The 21,416-nt window shown below is 42.3% G+C and overlaps 1 protein-coding gene across 2 annotated transcripts in view; it reads left to right on the forward strand.

Annotated features, from left to right (window-relative positions):
• Positions 1–21,203, forward strand: part of KCNJ6 (potassium inwardly rectifying channel subfamily J member 6) — a 178,881-nt gene extending 157,678 nt beyond the window's left edge. For both annotated transcript variants that reach the window (XM_061453598.1, XM_061453599.1), the window contains one exon: positions 17,823–21,203. In XM_061453598.1, coding sequence (XP_061309582.1) covers positions 17,823–18,148 — 326 coding nt within the window. In that variant the 3' untranslated portion in view covers positions 18,149–21,203. The remainder of the gene's footprint in view (positions 1–17,822) is intronic.
• The last annotated feature ends 213 nt before the right edge of the window (positions 21,204–21,416 follow it).

Genomic DNA, 21,416 nt, shown 5'->3' on the forward strand with positions numbered 1-21,416 from the left:
GATTAAGCAGTCACACAAAAAAAAATGAGAAATTTCCCAAAGCTCAGGGATCTTGAAGAGAATCCTCATTCCCACAGAGACTTTTGCAACTCTCATCCAGACTTGAACCACTCCCTTCCAAACACCAAGAAATGCAGCAAAAAGATACTTTAGACTCTTACAAAGCTTATATTAGGCCATCACCTTGTCATTGGCTTTGGACCCATCAGCTGGCTGGTTGAAAACCTGCAAAAATGGGATCACTGGTTAGCCCAAGATGCACACATCACAGCTAAAGCAGTCAATTCACAAGGAAACCATATCGTATTTCTCTTTCTCATTATCGGTCAGGAAAGTAAACAAGATATCAATCAACTTCTCTTTCACTCACAGACACATACCCACACTGGCATACAACCTGGCCAACTGCACAGAGGGATTCATTAAATTAAAACCTTCATACTTGACCAAAATCTGAGGAATGCTCCCTGAAATGCTGGGTTTGAAGCCTGTATTCAATCAGGGGAGTAGCATATGATTAGCTGTGCTTTTATCCCTGAGCTGGCATCTGGGAGGATCATAGCATTTTTTGCATTAGTATGCCCCGTGAAGTCAGAGCAAACCCTTTGCTCTGTGATTAATAATGTGTTAAGCCGCAATTCCAAATTATTTCAACTTTTCAATGGTTATGGGAACATTTACAAGACTGATGGCTGGACTGTATACTGCCAAAAGGATGAAAGAGCTATCATTTATTACAGTGCTTTCTTGCAGCCAAAACATGTAATGGAACCCTGGTAAACTGTGCAGAAAAAGAATTATGATGTTTGGTACAGCATTTTCCCAAACTGGAAATCAAGTGAAGCTTTCTGCGCTATGAATGTTTTTGTGTATGGGAAGAGGGAGGAAGGGCCATTATACTTTCCCAAAAATGTAGAACTTGAGCATTTCTTCACTGAGATGGTGTAACAGAACTTCACTGACATTGTTTGCTGATTTAATCCCATCATACCACAGTATTTTGTGGTGATTTGTTGTTCGGTTTCACCATATGCTTATAATAGCCTGATCTATCCATCACTTCCCAATTATTTTCTTAACTGTCCCAGTGCTTCTCTGAAGTTTGTTAATTGTCTTCTCACTGCTGCCAGTTAAATTTTCTTCTCCTCCCATCATACAGCAGAAGTAATTTCCATTTGATGATAATCAACTTATGCCATTAAGTATTCGAAGGGACTGAGGATTTCCAAGGCTCACACATCAAAGCTTTGCTATTCTGGGTATAGGAGAACCACAAAATCACGGACTTCGGTATCGTTGTACATTTTATCTGTGTATGTGTTCGTACGTCTGAGCATGTCACAGCCTCATGTCATCAGAGAACCAGCAGGCAAAATCTCCATTATTTTGATGGTAGAAATTTTTCAATCATGATCAAAAGAAGAGAAGATCTCCACTGCACAGAGAACAGGAAAAGGATGAGGAAGAGCAATTGTGACTCCAGGAAAACACGTTCACATTCTATGGCATTATTTATCTCTTCCACCTTCTGTTCCCAAAACGAGCTCTCCAGTTTTGTCATCCATACCCTGCGCTGGTTAAAGCAAAGGAGAGAATTGATCTTATGAAAGATTTTGAGCTCTGCTCAGATCCTGGTAATAAGCAGAAGTTTGCCTTGTGTTGAAACAACAGGACCTGAAAAAAATGCTCTTCTGAAACTTTAGCACTCCATGAAAACTGAATCATTGCTTTAGGCCAGAAAATCCTCCTGGTTTATGTCAAAGGACAGCAGACAGACAGTATGGCTTAAATTACTATCAAAATGTATGTATCCTCACCTTACTTTGCTACACATGTTCTACAAGGCCTTAGGGTAAGTCACTATTATCTGCCTTAATTTCCCCATTGGAAAAACAAAAATAATACTATTTCCTTTCCTTTGAGACTTTCATATAAAAAGTCACAGGAAATAAGACCCAAACATTACTTATACTATCCTTTCTGAGCCTCAGTAATTCATTCCCCACTGTGATTCTGGGTTTTGATGCAGATGTATTGGCATAATACATTCTGCACTTGCATTATTGTATTTATATTGACCTCCATTTCCAGTAAAATCAGAATAAAATGTAATTTAAAAATTGATAGGAAACACAAGAAGCAAATAATCCAGGTTATACCAAATGAGCAGCAGCTAATGCTCTATGGACACAGGACCCAGCATGTGGCAGCTCTGTAGCTGCTTCTTAAACCAATGTGCAATGTCAGGGTTTGGGCTTTTTCAGGTGCATGTACATCTTTCACTTAATTTCCAGTATTCACATGCATGCTGGGAATAAATGATTGCAGGGTTTTCCTCCTTTTTCTTTCCCTTGAAGATTAAGAGTCCTTATTCTTCAAGACACCTCTGTCTATGTAGATCTCAGATTAACCAGGCAGGAGTTCAGCCTTGGAGGGGTGATGAACACTTATTCACATCAGGGCCCAGATCCTCAGGTGCTCTTTGAGGAATCAAGGGGAAGAAACCAATGTGGCCCTATCAATCTGCCACCTGTCCCAGAGGCACCTCCCAGTTTTGCCTAGATAATAAAGTGCCTTGTGCAGAATTTTTACTTCCTTTATCTCTCAGGTTGAAAAAGCTCTGCCTGGAGTAAATACAAAGTGCAGGCAGTGGGCAGGCAGTGGCAGTGGATTTCATTTGGAAGCCAGGGAAATTTTTTCTCATGGTGGGAGGAGAGAGAAGGACTCACTGCATGGCACAGAGATGGCTGGATTCAGCATTCTTGTGATACTTTCTTGAGCTACTCTCAAACTCACATTGCCTTCATCAGCCTGCCTTCTCTCCAAACTCCTGCATTATTCCTCTCAAGTGCTGTGATTTACACTATTTGAAGGAAGTATGACTAGCTTTAAAGCCATCTCTGAGCTCCCTTACTACCAAAGCCTGGTTCACCAGAAGCATGGAGAGAAGGGGTCAGTGAAGTTTCAAAGAGGCCATGTCAAGTTTTCTTTCTCTTTCCCATTCTGGAGGTTAAGTGTGCCTTAGGAGCACGGCAGGAGCCGGAGGATTCTGCCTCACAAGTATACATCTGCTAGATTGCTTGGGACTTAGCAAGGATGCCATGGAGGTGTAAAACTGCGGAGATCTGAGTCAGGTCCACAGTCTGGAATAGCTATGTCCTGACGGAAGATGCTGCTAGTTTGAACTGCTGATGGATGAGACTAGAATCTAGCACAGTGTTTTCCACTTGCTACGGCATACATTTTTTTTAAACCCTCACATTAAACACTCATATGCGATGTTAGAGACAGAGCTCTTTGGCCACAAATGCCTGGGTTTGGTTTTTTTAACCCTGTTCACTTCTGAAATGGGAAGCTTGGTCTAGTTTATTTTCTGAGAGGTGGGATACCATCAGAGTGAAGGATGTCTAGTTTTTGCCAAGTGCTCGTTGTACAAAGCATGTACCAACGAAGTGCTCAAAATTAGCAGTGGTCTGGCAGCAGTAATAAAAGCTGCAAGAAAGAGACTGTGTAATTGTGCTTGTCATGAAGAAGAATATAGTCTGCAGCTGGTGTCCAGAAATGTCTCAAATGTGTATGGGAGTCAAAAGAAAGCCAAGTAAGCTGCTAACCTCTATCTCAAAGGGAGTTCAGCAAGGTATCTCCTTCAAATACTATGTTCCTGCTGGTGTCTGATCAGCCCAGACATTTAAAAAATAATTGCTGCAATAATTTCTCAACAATATTTTCCAGGCATTGCTGTTTTTTTCTTAGAGATATTTGCGCATTTCAAACTCTTTGTAAGCTATCTCTTCTGGTGGAAGAGTGCCACCTCATGACTGAAAGAGAGGAATGAAACAACCCACAGCCGTAAAGCTGAAAGCACTTCAAGTGCTCACGGCCAGGGAGGACAGGAGCAGCTCATGTCCTCTGTACCCAGTCAGCTTTCCTCCGGTGCTACAACACCCTGAGGCAAACACCCCTTTGCCAAACAAGCGCTTTGCGTTGCAGGACAAATAAACTTAGCATTTTTGCTGAACGCCAAACCCATCCTCACTGTTGAACAGAAATTAATTACTCAGGAGAAGCTGACATTGTGGAGGTTTCTATACAAGTTGCTTCTTGTTTTGAAAGCCCAGACATTTTGTTTCAGACTCCTCTGTGCTGCCTCAAGTACTCTTACTGTGCAATTTTGAGTGTGACCACCCTCTTCTTTCTTTCTCAGGTAGCTTTCTCCTACATAGCCCCGTTTTCTCAAGTACGTCATTTTTTTCTTACTAAAACAACCAATTTTTCTCTACCAGTTTAATATTGTTAAACTAAGGAGAATTTGGGGGTGCTAAAAAGTCCCAATGACTTTTGTTGCTTCCATAAATGAGGTGCAACTGTCAAAGAAACTCGGAATTTCTTTGCTCTATCACTAGTTGGAAATGTTCATGGCAAAATCAGACACATATTGTCATGGACTGATTTGTCTATGCTCTTCCCAGAAACAGTTTAAATATTTACAACACATGATCAAGGAAGAGAGCAAAAGAGCTTTTTGCTGTTTTCTTGCCTCCCCCCCCCCCCTTACACAAATTCAGGCATTGAGGAAAGTGCTAGAATTAAAAAGCTTGGGCTTGAAGTGTGTTGGTTCTGTTTTTTCCCAGAACAGAAATGTCAGGAGAGTAGTACTGAGGCTTTCCTAAAATCCCAGCTCTACTGCTGCTATTCTCCTTTATTGGACTCATTGCTAAATCCTAGGCAGTAACTAAAGATCAGAATCAGCTTCTTCCTCACCACCTCAAATAAAACCAAAGTCAGTTAAAACCAAGTGAAGTACTAATTTTTCTAAAATGACCATTGATCTACCAACAGGTACATTAATAGCACCTATTATCAGCCAGGATGCCAAGCAGCTAAAATATGGATACAAATTTTGACATAACTTGAATATTAAACAGTGTTTCAGAAGTGAAATATTTTGCATCTCATTCCCTGAGGCAGGCAGTTTTTGCTCAGTCTTGCATTTCAAAAAATATGCTGCTAAAGTTGTCAGATAGCCAACATTATTAACCTGAAAGCATCAACTTAATAAGTCTCATCCTATGAACTGAATAAAAAAAAAAAAGGAGAAAATCAAAACCCACTTGCTATTCAGTGGGAGGATTTTAACAGTGCAGATTATTTTCTCTGCATAACTGCTAGAAGGCCTGGAAAAGTTCATCAAAAATCAGAGCTGCATGAAGTCTGGGATTGGCTGATTCTTATGATAAAGATAGCAATATCTGAATCAATAAACCTAATTTCAATTTTAATTAAAAGTTTGTTATTATGACAGATTAGTTTTTAAGCTTAGTGTGTTTAACAGTTCCCCTTAAAAATATTTTTATAAAGGAGCTGACCGATCACAGTAGCTACTACATAGCATGAACAAATATTTGGTTGCTTAAACTCTCTCCCATTAAGATAATGAAAGGGTGTAAGGTCTACTATCAAAACCCATAATTTGAAATGCTAACAAAACTAGCCCAGATATTTCTCCTCCTCCTCCCAGAGCAGGTAAGTTAGCTCTGGGTCATGTACAGCATGGGGATCCTGCAGTCAGGACCACAGCACTGCTCCCCTTCAGCTCTTGCACTGAAGATGTCCAAAACCAGGGAATTTTGCTCATATACTTCAAAGTATATGAGCAAAATTTCTCCACCTGCCAAGTGCTGTATTGCCAGCAGGGCACAGCAGTGGGAACGGGGCTAGAGGCAGGCCCGTGCTTAAACCTCCAGAGAGAAGAGAGGGAGCTGCCAGCTGAATTAAGCACAGGTTCAGCCACCATCACCAAAGAGCAACACCTTCAAGCAGCTGAACTTTGTCGAAAATGCTCAGAGAAAAGGATGTTTCCTTGTTTGCTTGGCTAAAGAAAGCAGCTGTTCCGTTATTAGCCAGTGCTACAGAGCTGAAGCAATCCAGCTCTCACACATCCCCATGCTTAGCTGCTTTTGGTAGGCTGATGTGTGATAGTAGCTAGCCTTCTCAAATAGTAGCTAAATTCATCAGGATTTAGAGCTTTCTTCTGAAAAACATGGAGTGCCTCTACATCAGTCCTTTTGGTACTCATTTGGGTGAAATATAAATCAAAAATAGAATCTCTGAAACTCAGATGTCTTTAGAAAGAAATATTTCTACAAGTTGTCTCTTCTAAAAGCAAGTACCACCTACTCACGTTTATCTTGGTTTCCAGCCTACCTAAAAGGATGCACCCTTACGAAACTGCCCAGGCAACCCCACTGGAATGTTTTGTCGCTTACAAAAAAATCCAAGTGATTTTGGACAGAACATGATTTCTCTTTATTTGTGTTGCATTTCCAACCATCACCAACATCTGCCTGGCAGAAACAAGTGTTTTATCCTGAACTCTCTTTCATCTCCTCCTCTGATTTCACAACTAAAGCAGGCTTCAGCAATGCCATTAGCCACAAACCTAGAAACAACCACCAGAATGCTTTGTGGGTGAGTCATTGATTTTGTTGTCAAAAAGCTAGCGAACGTCCTTATTTCCTGAATTTTACACCATGCCACGCTGCATGTCACACTGGTTTGTCTTCAGTCCTGGGTTCACACACATTTCCGCAGTAAAATGTGACATTTTTATAAAGAGCTCTAAGTCGGTAAAGTTCAGAATAGAGCAAACCTTGGGTGTTCTGTTCTCTTTGTAAGTAGCATTTTAAGAAGAGAAACAAAAGCCATCCAAACATGCAGACTCGAATTACATGTTTAAGAAGCCTGCACAGCAAGAGGTGAAATAGATCACACATCTATTTTAATTAAATGTTTCTCTCACTGTCATGACAGCACAAGTGTGCAGCAGGTACAAGCTGTTACAGAAAATGCTTCTTTCACAGCAAGCACCATTCTGACTAAAGGGGTTTTTCCCCCAGCTACCCCTTGGCTTTAATGCTGATGTGGGATTTCAGCAGTGCCCAAACATGCTGTGTTCTAGTCTCAGCCCCAGCCATGACTGTGTGCTAAATACATGTTCCTTAAGAAGCTTGCCTATGCTGTGCATCATGTAGAACGGAGCCAATATAGCAGTCATTTGTGTTTCTCCAGAAAAGATTGGTTCTCTGTGCATGCGTCTTAGAGGACGACATCTTGGAAGAGCTCTCACATAAACAATGTCTTTGCAGCTTTCGAAGGCCAAGTTCATTTAGGGTCTGTATTCTCAACAGTTGAGCGAGCAAGCAACCTGCAAAGCATCCAGTTCTACTAATACCTTCCTGGGAAGCTTGCTGTAGGTGCATCTGATCAGGTGTGTCTTGCAATGTAGCCTGAACACCTTGGAGAAGAAGCAGTTCCCATCTAAACTGCGTATCAAAGGTGGAGTTTTCAAAAAGACATAGTGCTTTATCAAACTGTGAAGCTTGGAAGTGTTAGAGGGTGCATTTTATTTTCTTCATTTCCTGCCTGTAATCTGTACCTGTCCCGTTCCCATCTCCTGCCTCCCCAGCAAGGAGCGCAGAGAGAGGAACCTGCTTTGGAGATACTGATCTCATTTAGACCTTTTTATGGGTTTATGCTGAACAGGGAAGAACAGAAGCTCTTCTACTGGTTTATTTACCAAGATGGGTAATGCAGCAGCTCAAGCAGCTCCTTCTTCACCCTCTTTTATCTAAAACTAAGTCTTCCTGGGGACCTCCACCCATTCACAAAAGGTGCGGGAAAGGGCAGGGGACCTGTATCGCTGGCCACCAGTGTGTGGCTGGGAGTCCCACATCCTCTCTTCTCATGGCGCTTTTCTGAGATGTTTTTCCCCAGCAGCAGTGAACCTAGTGACTGGAGAGACCATAAAACAGATTGAGCCCAAAGTGCTTTCAAGGCTGAGATAACTAAACTGAAGTATTTATGTAAACTATGTATTTCCTGAGCTTCTCTGGTATAAGAATTAAAGATGCTGCTTATGAGCCAACATAAACTCCTGCAAGGGCTGTGATTCTTGCTGGCTTGACATCCTCTCTGTTAAGGAAGCAAGCTAGCAGGAGAGTTCAAGAGGTCCAAAATCATAAACGGCACTGTTAGCCAGGAGGTACTCCCGGGGGTCTTCACACACCCTGCCACTGAGGATCCCCTCTGCTCCATGTCTTACCTCTGCTCTGGTGGGTCAGGTTGTACTATTTAGTGAAGAGTCCTGCCAAGACCTTTCTCCAGTGAGGCAGCAGCAGGCGGCTCAGCTGAAGCCCGCTGCCGGCTCCCAGCCATTTAGCAGGAAATTGCAGAGCAGACTGCCTGCACACCAGAGGAAGTCATCCCATCTGCAGGCCAGAATTCAGGAGGAAGCCCACAGATTAACAGCAATGTATTTTTAAGAGGTTATGACAAGTCTGCAGCATTCTGAAAGCAGAGCCATCACAGATAAAACCATGTACTGCAGCTTCTTGTAGACAAAATTTCCCTATATCCTCCTGTGGTGGATACCTGTTAGGAAAAATACAGCACTTGTGTGTGCTGATTCAATGTTTGAGAAACCACCGGATCTATAAATGTAGCCCAACAGTCAGACACAGAGTAGGGTACAAAATCCTGGTACTTCATGTTCCAGTTTCACTGAATTGGGTTTCCCGTTCCCAAGGGCTCCAAGTGCCAGTTCTGAAACAAGCTTCTCTCTCTATCAGATACTGTGTTATTTGATGTATCAAATTTCACAGGTTTAGTCCACAGAAGAATGTAATCATCATCCAACTGAAAAAGTGCAGCTGAAAAAAAATGATTAAAATTCATCCGCATCAGGCAGCTTGATGTGCTGGGCATGGCCTGAATGTAAGGCTAAATGAAGGTTAACTGCTGGCTGAATTGTAATTGTACAATATCTTTGAGAAGCTGTTTATTGACAGTATATGTAGTACTGTTAGCAAAACACGGCAGCACATTTGAGATTGAACCAGTCAAGCTTTTCTGCCTTATCGTGTACCATTTCTCAGACTAAGCTACATGCACTTAAAAAGCGAGAAATTAGACACAAAAATACTCAAGTATATTTAATTCCTGATAGGAGAAATACGAACCAAGTAAATCAAACATTTATAACTCAGCATTTTTCCACTGGAAAATATAATTTTGCTGGCTTTGAAATCTTCAGGCATAGGGGGAATGTGCATTTTTTTAAATATTTTGAAAAAAAAGACTAAAACATGGCCATCTTTTACTAATTTAGATGCTGCATTGTACAGGATATCACAGTTGAAGAAGTCAGACTGAAAACAGATGCTTTGACCCATCCAAGTTAAAACTTCATTTAGAATTTAACTTAATAGCAATTCCATTTTTTCCATACTTGTTATTGGTTTTCATCTTGTTTAGAAAGAAGTAGATTTTGGTGTGTCAGAAAGTCTCACTGGATTGAAATTATGGCTTCTCATCAGCTCACTTTCCCATGCATAATCCGCTGTTACGCAAACATGACCTAATAATATATGCCTCCTTCCATGGGGGATATGATTTTATTACCACTGCTCGTGGTCAGGCCAGCTGCTCCAGCCCACTCCATGGCAACTTACATTTTCTGATGTGAAGCTTGTCACTGGTCCCGTCGTCAGCTGTGAGATGAAGACAGCAGCTACCACAAAGACCTCTGATCAGAATTCACAGATGGAATTAGATCAAAGCTATAGAATTTCAAATACAGTGATCAGCTTCTTGGTCTGATTAAATAAGAAATACAAAAATAGAAATACCAAATCACTGGAATCATTTACAGAAAAAAAAAAAAAAAAGAAAGAAAAAAAAGAACCGGTATTAACATTAAAAAGGGAAAAACAAAACAAAAAGAAAGTAACAGTGAAAGTTAGTTCTTTCTATTCTCGTAAGACAAAAACATCTGTCTCCCCTCCCTTTCTCTCCCATTCACACACAAATTCCTCTCTCCAGTTGCTGCCCCAAAGCCTAGAGTGGCCATGCTCTGATGTAGCTGGGGCATGGAGAAGACACACACACCGTTCACAACCCACAACACGAGGCTGTCATGCACAGATTCCCAGGAATGCTGAAGCAAAGATACATTAAAATCCTCACATTTCTCAGCATGAGATAAGCAGCCAATTTCCAGGTGTGTTCTGAATCAAGTTATCAGAACCCCAGGGTATTCCCCTTTGCTAGCTCTGAGTGAAAGTTTAGATATGTATTTATGGGATTTTTACTCAAATAAGGGTAACAACCTGCCTGATTTCTTGTCAGATGTACCTAAATTCAAAAAGGAGGGGAAAAATATCTTACCAGAGTAAGGGCATGTAGTGACAGCACAAGAGGGAATGGCTTTAAAATGAAAAAGGATAGATTGAGATTAGATATTAGGAATTAATCCTTTACTGTGAGGATTATGAGACACTGGCACAGAGGAGTTGTGGCTGCCCCATCCCTGGCAGTGTTCCAGGCCAGGTTGGACAAGGCTTGGAGCAACCCGGACTAGTAAAAGGTGTCACTGCCCACAGCAGGGGGTTGGAACCAAATGATCTTTAAGGTCCCTTCCTAACCTAACCAATCTATTATTCTGCGGTATTTGCATCATTTTCCAGCAATGACAACTGATGATTCTGACAATAACTTGGTGGCACTATGAAAATTTTGTGCTAAATCTCTGCCCTTTTTTGAGGCAATAATTTTCACACCAGGGAGAATTGTTTAGTACGAATTTGACAGTGAGTGTCTAAACGAGGAAGAGGATGTACAGCAAGCACATCTACTGCCTTTAAATCCCAGCATATCCCTTGCGGCATGCCAGTTAAACACATCCAGCAAAGCAAAGTAATTTGCCAAAGCCCACACAATGTCTGCAGGAGAACCAAGGTGTCAATCAGGAGCTCTTGACTCCTACCCTTTTGGTTGTTATTAATAGCACACATTGCTTTCTCATTCCTCTTAACATCTAAAAATAGCAGACTGACAAATCTCGCACCAAATATGTGAGACCAAAAGGTCATCTTGGCAGAGACCATCTCCCTGCCTTGTCGTGTACTGCTCTGCGATACTTAACTAGCCTAAAAAGTCACTGCAGCTTTTCTGAGCCCCATACTGAAGTTTCAGATGCAAGGTGCACATTGATCTAATTAACTCAGTATTAGCACCATCATCACAGTGTTTAAATAAAATTCCCCCACCTTCTCACCCTCGCCTCAGGCAAAGTACAAAAGTCAGCCTGAACGCTACAGGTCAGCACCCCCCCCCCCCCCCCCCCCTTCATAATTCCTACAGCAAAATAGTTTCATCATGAGCACTGACACAGAGGCTGTAGGAATTAATCTCCAGAGCCATAGAATCTCCTACATGTCTGGTTTGAGTTTTAAAGATTCTGATGATAAAAATGAACCTTTTGATGAAGTAGATCAAAACCTCTACCTTAGTGATACCTTAGCAAAGGATGCTATGAATAAAGCCAGTGTGAAAGAAATATAATAGGAGCATCGCACATGCATATGGAAATCTTAGCTCCCAGCTAGACACCCCAGACCAAATTCTGTACATGAGTGAAACTCCACTCACCCCAGAAATGGAGACACCACTGTTTTCTGTGTGCGGTTGGGTCCCCTGCTGCTGAAGTCTTACTCCAGGTTGAACTGTGAAGGAAATTTCCCATGCAGTGATTGAAAACCAGTGTTCTTATGAGATATCCCATTCAGTTTTGTCTGCCTGATTCTGTGAAGGGTGAGAAGGAAATTGCTGAACCTCGAAATCAGCCTGACATTGTGGCTGTCAGCCAAAGAGATGCAGTCAGCAATGCGCCATAATTCTTGCCCCTTTCATTTCATTTGCAGTCCTGTCAGGAGTGAAATTTGAAAATAAAAAGTCCTGTTATAAGGAAGACTTCCTCTAGTAAAATAAAAGCTGAATGAGGGTGTCACTGTGTCATCTGCAGTAGACTGATGTGGAACTGAAAATCACTGTATTTCAGCCCAAATATGTATTAGATGCTGTGATTTTGAAGTACCCTTTCCCCCCTGACTTTTAACAGCATTTTATTTTTGACGACTCCCATCACAAAGTGAAATAATATATGGTAAGAGTGCATGACGCAGCATATTATTGTGTAAGCTACCATGAAATCTTAAATTAAGTGCACTGTGAGAAAATGCATCAAGTCACTCTGGGTCACCACACCAAACCCTTGTAGCACTGTAAGTGCAAAGCATAAGCCTAAACAGCAGTAGACATCATGAACAAGTTGTAACCTCAAAATAACTGCACAGGTCGACTTTCCAAGAGTAATGAATCTGGAGGTGACATCAACTTTGATACTATCTCTCATCAGTCAAAGGTGGGGTTGTAACCGTACCCACCTATCAGCAACAGCTTAGGGGAATTATTCTCTCATTTTCTTAGGCTGCATGGTGCAGATATTAACCTCAATAAAACCTTTCACTCTAGCTGCAAGGAAAATTGCTGATGGGGTACACCAAAATAGTGTCCATGCCCTCAGCCAGGCAGAGGGAGCCACTGCAGCCTGCACTCTGGAGAGGAACAGCCCACATGTTACCATGAACCAGAGCCTGGTCCTGACTTATTGCTGAAACAAACACATCATATAATGTCATGGATGTCAGGCTGGACAGGGCTTGGAGCAACCTGGTCTAGTGGAAGGTGTCCCTGCACATGGCAGGGGGGTGGAACTGGATGAGCTTTAAGGTCCCTTCAACCCAAATCATTCTGTGTTTCTATGATATGTGACCAAGCCCTCTACAGCATCCCCACCCCAGCACGGGCACCTTGCAGCAGGAGCCCAGCTGTGTGTCAAATTCCATGCAGACAAAGTGGCTTGGCATGCTGGCTCCTGCTCACAAGCCACTCTTCACTCTGCAGCATTGCTCATGTCTCTGTGCAGTTCAGCTCCTCACCTGTTGAATATGAATAATAAGTATTTAGATGATAAATTAAAGTTTAAATTACACTGTTTGTGTGGTAATGAGACTATCCAAAGTAGTAACTAATTGCTGATTTGAGATACATGCAGCTAATCCCAGCGCTGTTAGCAGCAACTTTTTTGTTCCTATTTGAAAGCGAAACAACTAAAATGTTGCCGGGTTAGCTTGGTTGCTTCAATTAAAAACAAAAGCCTCCTTCACGCAATGCCCATAATTTAGTTTGCCTCTCTTGATATAACAAGGACCAAAATTCAGTTTACCACTCGCCTTGCATAGTTCTGACCCAGGAATGGGAACAAAGGAGCGATAGGAACTGTGCCTACCTCGGTGGGTATCTTTCACAGAGAAGTGGCAACTCTTACAGTGTGTGGGTAGATCCCATACAGATCTAACTGAACATCAGACATAATAAGAAAACAACCTACAGTGAAGTAAGATGGCAATTGATTTTCTTACTCAGGTAATTTGCCCAGCGATCAACTATTTGCACAACACTCAGTCGTGGTTACCTCGCCTGTGCAAACACAAAACAGACAGCAACGCTGTCATTAAGACCTAACAGGAAGCTGCAACACAGACAAAAGCTCGTCACCGCTCATTAAAAACGCTTCTTGTTTAAGGGAGTGAGACAGCAGCAAAGGGCAACCATCGGAGGTCTCATCACCTCGCGAAGTGTTTAAGACACAGCACACAGCAAGGTGAACAGGTGCAAGCGCAAGCCTCATGGCCCTGCAACCTAACCCTGCCGCGGCCGTCCCACCGCGCCAGGCAGCAGGGACAGATGGTGCAGGCAGCTGCAGAGCCGCCGTGCGGGGACGTGCAGGGGCAAGCAGCTGCCCGGCCCAGCGGGAACGCTCCTCCCTCACCACCCGCTGCGCCGGCTCCCTGCCCATCGCAGCCCTGAGGTTTCCGCTGGAGTCCGACGCTCCTTCTCCGATTGCCCGTTCCTTCCAGTTATAGTTTTAATTAATGTAGAATGAATTATTTGGGTGTCTTAATTTCTCAGCTTGTTTTGAAAAGGTCCAATTAATGCTGAGCTAAGTAGCTCCAAAGGCTCCCCGGCTCTCCTCTGCCCTGAAGGGATCCAATTAAAATGAGACACTAGTCAAAATGTCAAACCGCAATCATTTTTACAGCCATTGTGTAACAGATCTGTGGCTACATGTAAACCACACAATCACTGAATAAATCTCACAGTGCTTGAAAACCTAAAGCCTAAAATGTCTTCACTGAAGATGCAGCCTCCCCTGTCAACCAAAAGCATGTCCAGAACTTACAGGGAATAAAAAAAGTCACATTTCCTTTTACAGGACAATTAAAACCATAGAATACAATGAAACATGTAAATTAGGCAATAATATATGAAACAATAACACGCAAACAATAGCAAGAACTTAAATGCAGAGAAGAAGATCTGATGTTTGAGGAGCTGAAGGATGTCTGAGCCAGCACAGGCAGGGGCTGGTAAAGCCGCCCCATGCAGAAATGCAGAAATTAATCTGCTTTGCTTCCAAAGCTGCGCAGGCACAGTGACAATCACTTCAAGGGTCTGCACAACTGTGGCACATTTTAATCTGGAATCCTTGTGATCCACTTACACATTCTTTCTGTATTAGCTTACCCAGCCTTTAGAGAGCATATAAGGTCTCTGTCATACACACATCCCTCACCAGCTAAGGTCTTTCTCTTGATCAACTTTCTTGCTTGAAAAATCCTAACTCTTTTATTCTAGCTCTGAAAGTATTTCATCTTGCCGTGGAAAAGAAATGGGTATTAAATCATTCCTGAATGGGAGACTAAATTAAAAACGGAGACAGGTCAAGATTTCAGATGAGGGTTTGTTTTTAATGAGCTCTAAGTCTAACGTAATTCAATTAATCTTCTTGACTTCTGCAGAAAATCGCCCTGCTTTTTCCCACCAGTCAAACAAATTTTTCCCAACCAAAGCAGCAGGATCCCTGGGTACTTGGTCTGAGCACAGGAAAGCAATACTGCTTCAAAGGGGCCTCAACATTATTTTTTTTTTATTTCTTTATTTAATATAGTTGCCCTTGAAATGAAAATTCCAAATTTTCCACTCACTTTGAAGTTGAATTTCAGCAGCAGAGCGAGGGATTAGAGGAGCATGAGTCTTAGGAATGGCACATTCCTTTGGGGAAACACATCCAGAATCACTGGTCTTCATGCAGCACCGAGGAGCAGCAAAGGAGCTGGTCAGACACCAGCCCATGGAGGTGCCTGAGGCAGCAGGGAGGACATGGCCACACTGGCTGCTGCTGGCCCTCTCTGCTTCCCAGACCACTGGTGCCCCTCTGCCAGGGTGAGAAGATCCTACCAAGTACTGCACCCAAACTGCTGGGTCTGTGCAGAAGAATGGTGTGAAAAGCAAATCTCCCTTTGGGAAAGCTGCCACACTAGTTGTTTCTCATATCTATAGTGCTCTGTAAGATGCCAAGTTCCTCTCCCTCCATCATTTTGTGGGGGGAAAAAACAAAGAAAAAGATCTCCTTTAGACTAAAAATCACACAGGAAATCTCACAAGAGATTATTTCTGTCATACAGTTTCATCAGTTTCATGTCCTTCTGTCCTTCCCACCTGTGATAGGAACAGAAAAAGAGATCTTTCTATTTCTATTTGTGCATTAGTTGAGAATTGAAATGTGAACATGTCTTGTCCTGCAACCCTGAGAGAAATGAAGGCTTGAGTATTTCTGCCAGGCATAAGGAAAGAGAAATTAAGATCAGTGAACACAGTAGGAGTGCAGTGGCATTTCTGCCTGGCTATGGCAGGTAGGTTCAGTGCAGCAGTTTTCATACTTAAGCTTTCCCTGACAGTCACCACTCCAGAGGGTCTGAGGCACTGCAGTGAGTGGAGGGAAAAGCTGAAGAAGGGCTGAAGTACTGCAGTATGGTATAAGCTGGTAAATGTCTTTCTAAACATATTGTCATAAGTGAAAAAGACAGAGTACCAATAAACAATGGTTTTCACTCAGAAGCAAGCTGTCTGAGCTAGGAGAGGAAGCTCAAGAGAATGAGGGCAGAATTATCCAGAGCAGTTTGCACAGCCCTGAAAAATATCTGAGACATTAAACTATCAATGTTTGCTCTTCCTGGGACTCCCAGTATGACTTTCCAGGATGCCAGCAGTGCAGAGAAACAATGTGCACTTCTACAGACTGCCATTTGTGCCCCTCAAATTAAACATTTTTTTTTTGATTGCTTATGATTACCTTCTAAATAAGTGATGTGTGGCAGGCTTGTCCTGGGGTTACGTAACTCGATTTACTAAGTACTCAACATTTACTGTTCAGCTGAAGTTTGCTTAGTAATACATAATTAATTGTGTGCAAATAATTAAAGGAAAATCATCACATAGAATCATAGAATAGTTAGGGTTGGAAAGGACGTTAAGATCATCTAGTTCCAATCCCCCTGCCATGGGCAGGGGCACCTTGCACTAAACCATGTCACACAAGGCTCTGTCCAACCTGGCCTTGAACACTGCCAGGGATGCTCCATTCACCACTTCTTTGGTTAACCTGTTTCCTGCTACCTTAATGCTTAGAAGTGAAAGGGGACACCCAGCAGACTAGGAAAAGGGTCAGGAGAAGTGAATTTGAGAGGCAAAAACATGCTGTCAGCAAAGTGGGAGTACATGGAGAGAATGGATAGGGGCCATGAGAATGATACTGGGGCTAGAGCACCTCCTGTATGAAGACAGGCTGAGAAAGTTGGGGCTGTTCAGTCTGGAGAAGAGAAGGCTGCGTGGAGACCTCATTGCAGCCTTCCAGTATCTGAAGGGGGCCTGTAGGGATGCCGGGGAGGGACTCTTCATTAGGGACTGTAGTGATAGGATAAGGGGCAATGGGCTGAAACTTAAACAGGGGAGGTTTGGATTGGATATAAGGAAGAAGTTCTTTACTGTGAGGGTGGTGAGGCACTGGAATGGGTTGCCCAAGTAAGTGGTAAATGCTCCATCCCTGGCAGTGTTCAAGGCCAGGTTGGACAGAGCCTTGGGTGAGATGGTTTAGTGTGAGATGTCCCTGCCCATGGCAAGGGGGTTGGAACTAGATGAGCTTAAGGTCTTTTCCAACCCAAACCATTCTATAATTCTATGATTGTAGTGCTTCCCTGAGTTGTTTGACTGAGATGGGACAGATTCTTCAAGTACCAGGTCTGTGTCATGGCCAGGTGTTTCTTCACCCAGAGGACACTCTGGACTACATTCTGAGCTTGGAAAAACTACCTGTCTATCTCTATGCCTCTTAACAAAAGGTAGCATCTTACAGATCTTTTTGCCCTATAGCAGCTTCCAGAGTGAGGTCCAGCAGAGCTGTGAAGGAAGATACCAAAGAAGTTAGTCCCATTTATCTGAATCCACACACTATCACAATGTCCTTCAGCAGTTTCACTGTTTGTGCATTGGCCACTAGCCCAAATCTTCAAGCAGCATAACTAAAAGACAGGCGCAACCTCTAGAGGAGCAAAGTCAACCCATGGATCACAGGCTCATAGGTTGGCTGCAGTAGAGAAAAGCTTCTGTATAAGTTCCTCAGTTAGCCTGGGCAAGCACTGAACGTGGCAGCATGGGTTTGTTACATGCCAGGGAGCTGATGGATGACAGGGTGCAAGTTACGTGATCTCTCAATAAACTGAGACTCATCAGAGGGTGAGTTACTCATTGGTGAGATACAGAAAGCAGAACTGCATTTAATAAAGAAATGTTAACCTCTGGTCACAGTCTCACCACTTGTGATTATGTGCATGCACAGAAGGAAAGAACATCAAATAGGTTACACACTGTAAAACTGCTTTCTAAGCTCAACCTTATATGATGTCAAACCTAATTCTTTTCTGGCATGTGCGTCTTTATATACAGTTCTATTTCTTTATGAAAAAAATAGAGATTTGGGAAAGCAGTGGGTCCTTATTACAGCACTTCTTCCTTCTCTGTTACAGGAATGACCTGCCAAGCTCGAAGTTCATACATTACGAGTGAGATCCTGTGGGGTTACCGTTTCACCCCTGTCCTCACTCTGGAGGATGGATTTTATGAAGTAGACTACAACAGTTTTCATGAAACATATGAGACCAACACACCAGTTTACAGTGCCAAAGAGCTGGCAGAGATGGCCAGCCGAGCAGAACTACCCCTGACATGGTCAGTTTCCAGCAAGCTGGACCAGCATGCTGAGCTGGAAACTGAAGAGGAAGAAAAGAGTCAAGAAGAACAGAATGAAAGAAACGGTGACGTGGCCAACTTGGAGAATGAGTCCAAAGTGTAGAACCACCAGAAGCATAAAGGCCACACCACCTCCTTTATCTTCTCCTTCTCTGCTCCCTTTTTCTTTCTCCAACATGCCTTTTATTTTTCTTTTTTCTTCCTTGTTATTCTGAAGTCTGGGAAAATAAATACTTAAGTTGTGAAATATCTACCTGCCCAGTTTAAACAAGAGATTCACAGACTAAGCAAAGGCATGGGTTAAAGCTGCAATACCCATTACTTATGGTGGAATCTCAATCCCCACCCTGATAATGACTCCTGACTTCCTCGGCACCTCTCTGTGTTCAGACATCCAGGCTTATTCACACCAACAAAAACTAAAAAACCCAAAAGCAATGGAAATATATACAAGGGATTTAAAAGGAAAGACTAGTTAATGCTCATCAAAGTAATGGGCCTTGGTTCCAGTTTTTATGCATTTCAGGACAGTTTCCTAAACTCGGTGACAAGCCTCTATGAAATGGGCCTTGCAGCTTTAAGATGAAGGTGAGCAGAAGGATCTGCAACCCAACCTAATACTGTACATATGCCTTATGTAATTACTTTCTCTTTACATTTAGTAATAAACACAGCATGTACAAAAGTACTGTAGTAAAGAACTTCTAAATAATGTACACAGATGTGTAATTAATGTAGGTTTAGAAACAGACTTCTAGAAGTATTGGGATGCAAAAACTAACTACCAATCAAGTAGGCATTTCTCTTCAAATATTTGGAGTGTAACATTGACTTTTTTCCCCTATCTATGGCTCTCCTAGTGCATGACATTTTCTTCAGTGTACCAGACTGGCAGCTATTTAGAGTACCTCACTGTTTGCCAAACAGATCGTTTCACTGACTCTAAAAAGCCATAGGTCTGGGAGAGGGCAGGGTAGATAAATTTATAATTTATTAGTAATTACAAATTACTCATATACTGTGAAAATGTTTACAAATAAGGCAAACCATTTCTGGTTCTTTTTTTGGCAGTTCAACCTAAAATTTAGGCTGTGGCAAACTCAATGGCAAACCAGAATTTCTTATATATTCTTAATATAGCGAGCATGTTTCATGTGGAGGTGTTATCCTTTATGTGCAATATCTAGGGAAACTAATCCCTTCTCCCCACCTACCTATGGGATTTCAGCAGAGTAGTTTGCTACACAGAACAACACAAGCCATTGAAAACCAAATGTTGCACCTTAGCAAGTAGATTTTAGCTACCCAGCTGCGAACGAAACAACTGAGTTTCATCTGAAGCCAAAATCAATGAAATTCACTTGTTGGCAGCACCGGTGCTTGGCCAGTCCTGAAGAGTCACAAATGGTGTGACATCCCTTGGTACATGCCTCAACAGGGTTTCTCAGATAAACACAAGGTTCCTGCCACCCATGCTCAGGAGAGTAGTTCCCTAATGACTTTCTTCACCTTAAGTTAGCTCCTTGGCTGTTGTAAATCAGTGTAAATCCTGTACATTTGACAACTTTAAAATTAACAGGGCAGTGGTAATTTGCATAGCTTACACACAACATTCACACGAGCGGGGAGCTGAGGTGTACAGTCACAGTTCCACGGACATGCTCCCTAAGGGGCTGCTCACACAGTGTGGCATTGCCCAGTGCTAAGGACCGCTCAAGTCAGGCCCAGCATGCATAAAATACTACCTGCTGAAAAAGCATCGCTTTCGGTGGGCTTTCGCTTAGGCCCATCACAAAGAGTATTTCTGTCAGCAAAGGAGAAGAAGCTGCAGCAGCCTTAATTTTGTTTTTCTTTTTATATCTGTCTACTCCAGAAGGAAAGAACACACTGAAGAGAATCCGAAGCATTTTTGTACAGAAACGTTTATGCTAAAATAGAAGAGCAAAAAAACAACATAACCTCAGGAGAAACTTGGTGGGCAGGTGGAAAATTTGCACTGTGATACAGCTTTCACATTAAATTCACACCTATTTTCTTTTTTCTTTCTTTTTTTTCTGGAAACAACTGCCCCATTCTAATTTTCACAGAGTGTGGCTAATCAGTGGGAGTTTCTTTCAGATCCTCTAGCTGTGCTTCGTGCTGAAGCAGTCAGAGTAGATTGTGGGAAAAGGCTTGCACACTAGGGACTGGCAGATCAGGCTGGATGGTTTCAGCTCGATATTTTCCCTAAAAGGCTTTCACAAAGCAGCATGATGTAAGGAATGGTGCAGAATATAGATTTTTGTTCCCTCCACCCAGGATGGCTGATTCCATTAACTTGGTAAAGGTTACTTACACTTAATATCTGTGAGATAGCACTCATCTGGCTACAGACCTTTCAAAGCTCATTCTTCTTCCCCAGCATCAGCAGCTGCCAGGTGTTCCAGTTCATCCATCACAGTCCACCCATAAGGCTACCCATGAGGGGTACTGTTTTTAACAAAGGGTGTCTCCACAGCTCCACTGGAAGACAGAAGCCTTACAGCAGAGGAGTCAGGGGTAACACGGCATCGGTAGCCACCAGCAGCCCACGCATGTCTGTCCTAGCAAAAGGTGCATGAGCTGAGAGCAAAGCATTCCTCTGAGGATAAACCTGCTTTTCGCTCTTGTAATTTACTGGGCCACTCTATGATTCATTGCTGCAGTTTAACAAAAGTTTGTGTTAATTAAAACAGCAGCTCAGGGCCCTAATTAAACCTTTTTTGTGTCCTTTAGCACAAAAACCAGACTTTCCGCCACTGGGGCATGTGCATGTGTAAGCTATAATTTTGTGAATAGGGCACTTAAAGCTTAAGGTGTGTGTGTGTTTGTCTCTTTCTCTCTCTCCCCCCTCCCTGTATTTTATTGTCTTTGGTATTAATGTAGTAAGGACTGTAAAGTTTATGAAATCTCATTTTTGTAACATAAGCTTTAAAACAAAATAGAAGCCTCCAAAGCTTTCAACGGGGAAGCTTCACGTAAACTTTGTACTAGAATGTCCCTATCAAACACCTCTATTTTTCTACAATGATTGATTAAGCAGTTTAACAATGTATTTTGTGTCAATGATTTCAACTGAACTGGTAAAAAGAAAATTAAGAATTGAATGCTGTTAATTAACAATGGATTTTCAAGCCGTATATACCGAGTGGTGTTTTCATTAACAGTAAATTACTTAACCTGGGAACTTCATCTTATGCTAAAGTAATGAAATGCTATGAAATATCAGTGCCAATCAATATTACTATGAAATATCAGTGCCCTATGGGAATTTTTTGGCAAATCACATTTAAGGAAGATGAATACTGCGACATCTTAATATAATTGGCTACGTAATTAGTCCAAGACCCATT

The sequence above is a fragment of the Pezoporus flaviventris genome, unplaced genomic scaffold, assembly GCF_033815535.1.
Source record: "Pezoporus flaviventris isolate CSIRO_AGI_PZ_B2104156 unplaced genomic scaffold, CSIRO_AGI_Pfla_v1 ptg000015l, whole genome shotgun sequence".
Lineage (NCBI taxonomy): Eukaryota > Metazoa > Chordata > Aves > Psittaciformes > Psittacidae > Pezoporus > Pezoporus flaviventris.